The sequence below is a fragment of the Anneissia japonica genome, unplaced genomic scaffold (assembly GCF_011630105.1).
Source record: "Anneissia japonica isolate Jap-2015-1 unplaced genomic scaffold, ASM1163010v1 scaffold56610_len1112_cov117, whole genome shotgun sequence".
NCBI classification, from domain to species: domain Eukaryota; kingdom Metazoa; phylum Echinodermata; class Crinoidea; order Comatulida; family Comatulidae; genus Anneissia; species Anneissia japonica.
Window position 1 is genome coordinate 1 of NW_022697522.1, and position 1035 is coordinate 1035.

Genomic DNA, 1035 nt, shown 5'->3' on the forward strand with positions numbered 1-1035 from the left:
GATATGTAGCGAAGGTATTGAAACCTGTAAAAATATATGTTATTAGTGTCAGAATTAGAAAAGTAGTTGTTGATTCAGGTAAGCATCTGTAATGTTTAAAAAATTTAATTGTTAAAGAGTGACCACTAATAATAAGTTATTTTTACTAACCTTGTCTAACTTCAACAATATAATATACAAGTTGTTTTTAGAAAGAGTTGCCAGTAATTATATTTTTTTTTCTTTTTTGTATACTAACCTTATCGAACTCGATGTTGAGCATATGTTTTCTGACTACACTATGGGAGACCAATTTGCTTTTTGCTGGGTCACTACCATTCCGAACAAATTCCTCAAAGTCATCATTGTAGCTGTCCAAGGTCCTTTTAGAACAATTTCCTGTGCCATCTTTAATTCCTTGCTGAGTTATCAAGCAGTATATACAGGAATACTTGCCTTTAAAAATGTACAGTATATTACAATATTTAAGAATTAAAATATTTGTTATTCCTATGTTCTATTTATAAATAATAATTATTATTACCTTGTAAAATACAAATGAAATAATTATTACCGTTAGATCCAATGAGTCCATAAACACGAGACAAAAACTCATAATCCCCGAAGAAAAACAATCGTAATGTGTGACTCCTGGAAAAATAATTTTTAATTGTAAAATTTAAACGTAATTATACACTATTGATAAAATTTAAGTAAGGTAATGTTTTGTTTTCAATTTTCAAATCATAAAAATAGATAAGCTTACTTGTTTGTCCTTTCTGATTTCCACACACTCCCTTCTATATCCATAACTTCATCCATAATAAGGGCCAGACCTTTTTGAATAGATGTGTATAAGAGACAGCAATATAATAGAGGGATGCCATTATTGTCATAATTACATGTTCCAGTGAATTTGGGTTGGGAAGACAGCACAATTGAATTTCAAACTTTGTTGTGTCCCCACCCTTGTCGCCACCAAACTTTATCAAAATATCCCCTTCACTGAAACTAAGCAAGTTTTCATCAGACCTAAAATAAAAAAAGTGATTTAAT

At 29.9% G+C, this 1035-nt stretch overlaps 1 protein-coding gene across 1 annotated transcript; it reads right to left on the reverse strand.

The window, feature by feature from the left end:
• Positions 1-74: 74 nt before the first annotated feature.
• Positions 75-813, reverse strand: LOC117102236. The gene is made up of 3 exons (XM_033242459.1): positions 746-813; positions 554-630; positions 75-435 (listed from the first exon to the last, which is right to left on the reverse strand). The coding sequence occupies exons 1-3, from the start codon at positions 799-801 to the stop codon at positions 188-190; spliced, it is 381 nt and encodes a 126-aa protein (XP_033098350.1). The 5' UTR covers positions 802-813; the 3' UTR covers positions 75-187.
• Between the last annotated feature and the right edge of the window lie 222 nt (positions 814-1035).

Excerpts from the sequence above, each read along its gene's own strand:
- LOC117102236 (XM_033242459.1), bottom strand. The coding sequence starts at position 801 with ATGGATGAAGTTATGGATATAGAAGGGAGTGTGTGGAAATCAGAAAGG. Across the intron at positions 631-745 it reads AAATCAGAAAGGACAAACAA|GAGTCACACATTACGATTGT; the intron begins GTAAGCTTATCT and ends TTATTTTTCCAG. Across the intron at positions 436-553 it reads TGGACTCATTGGATCTAACG|GCAAGTATTCCTGTATATAC; the intron begins GTAATAATTATT and ends ACATTTTTAAAG.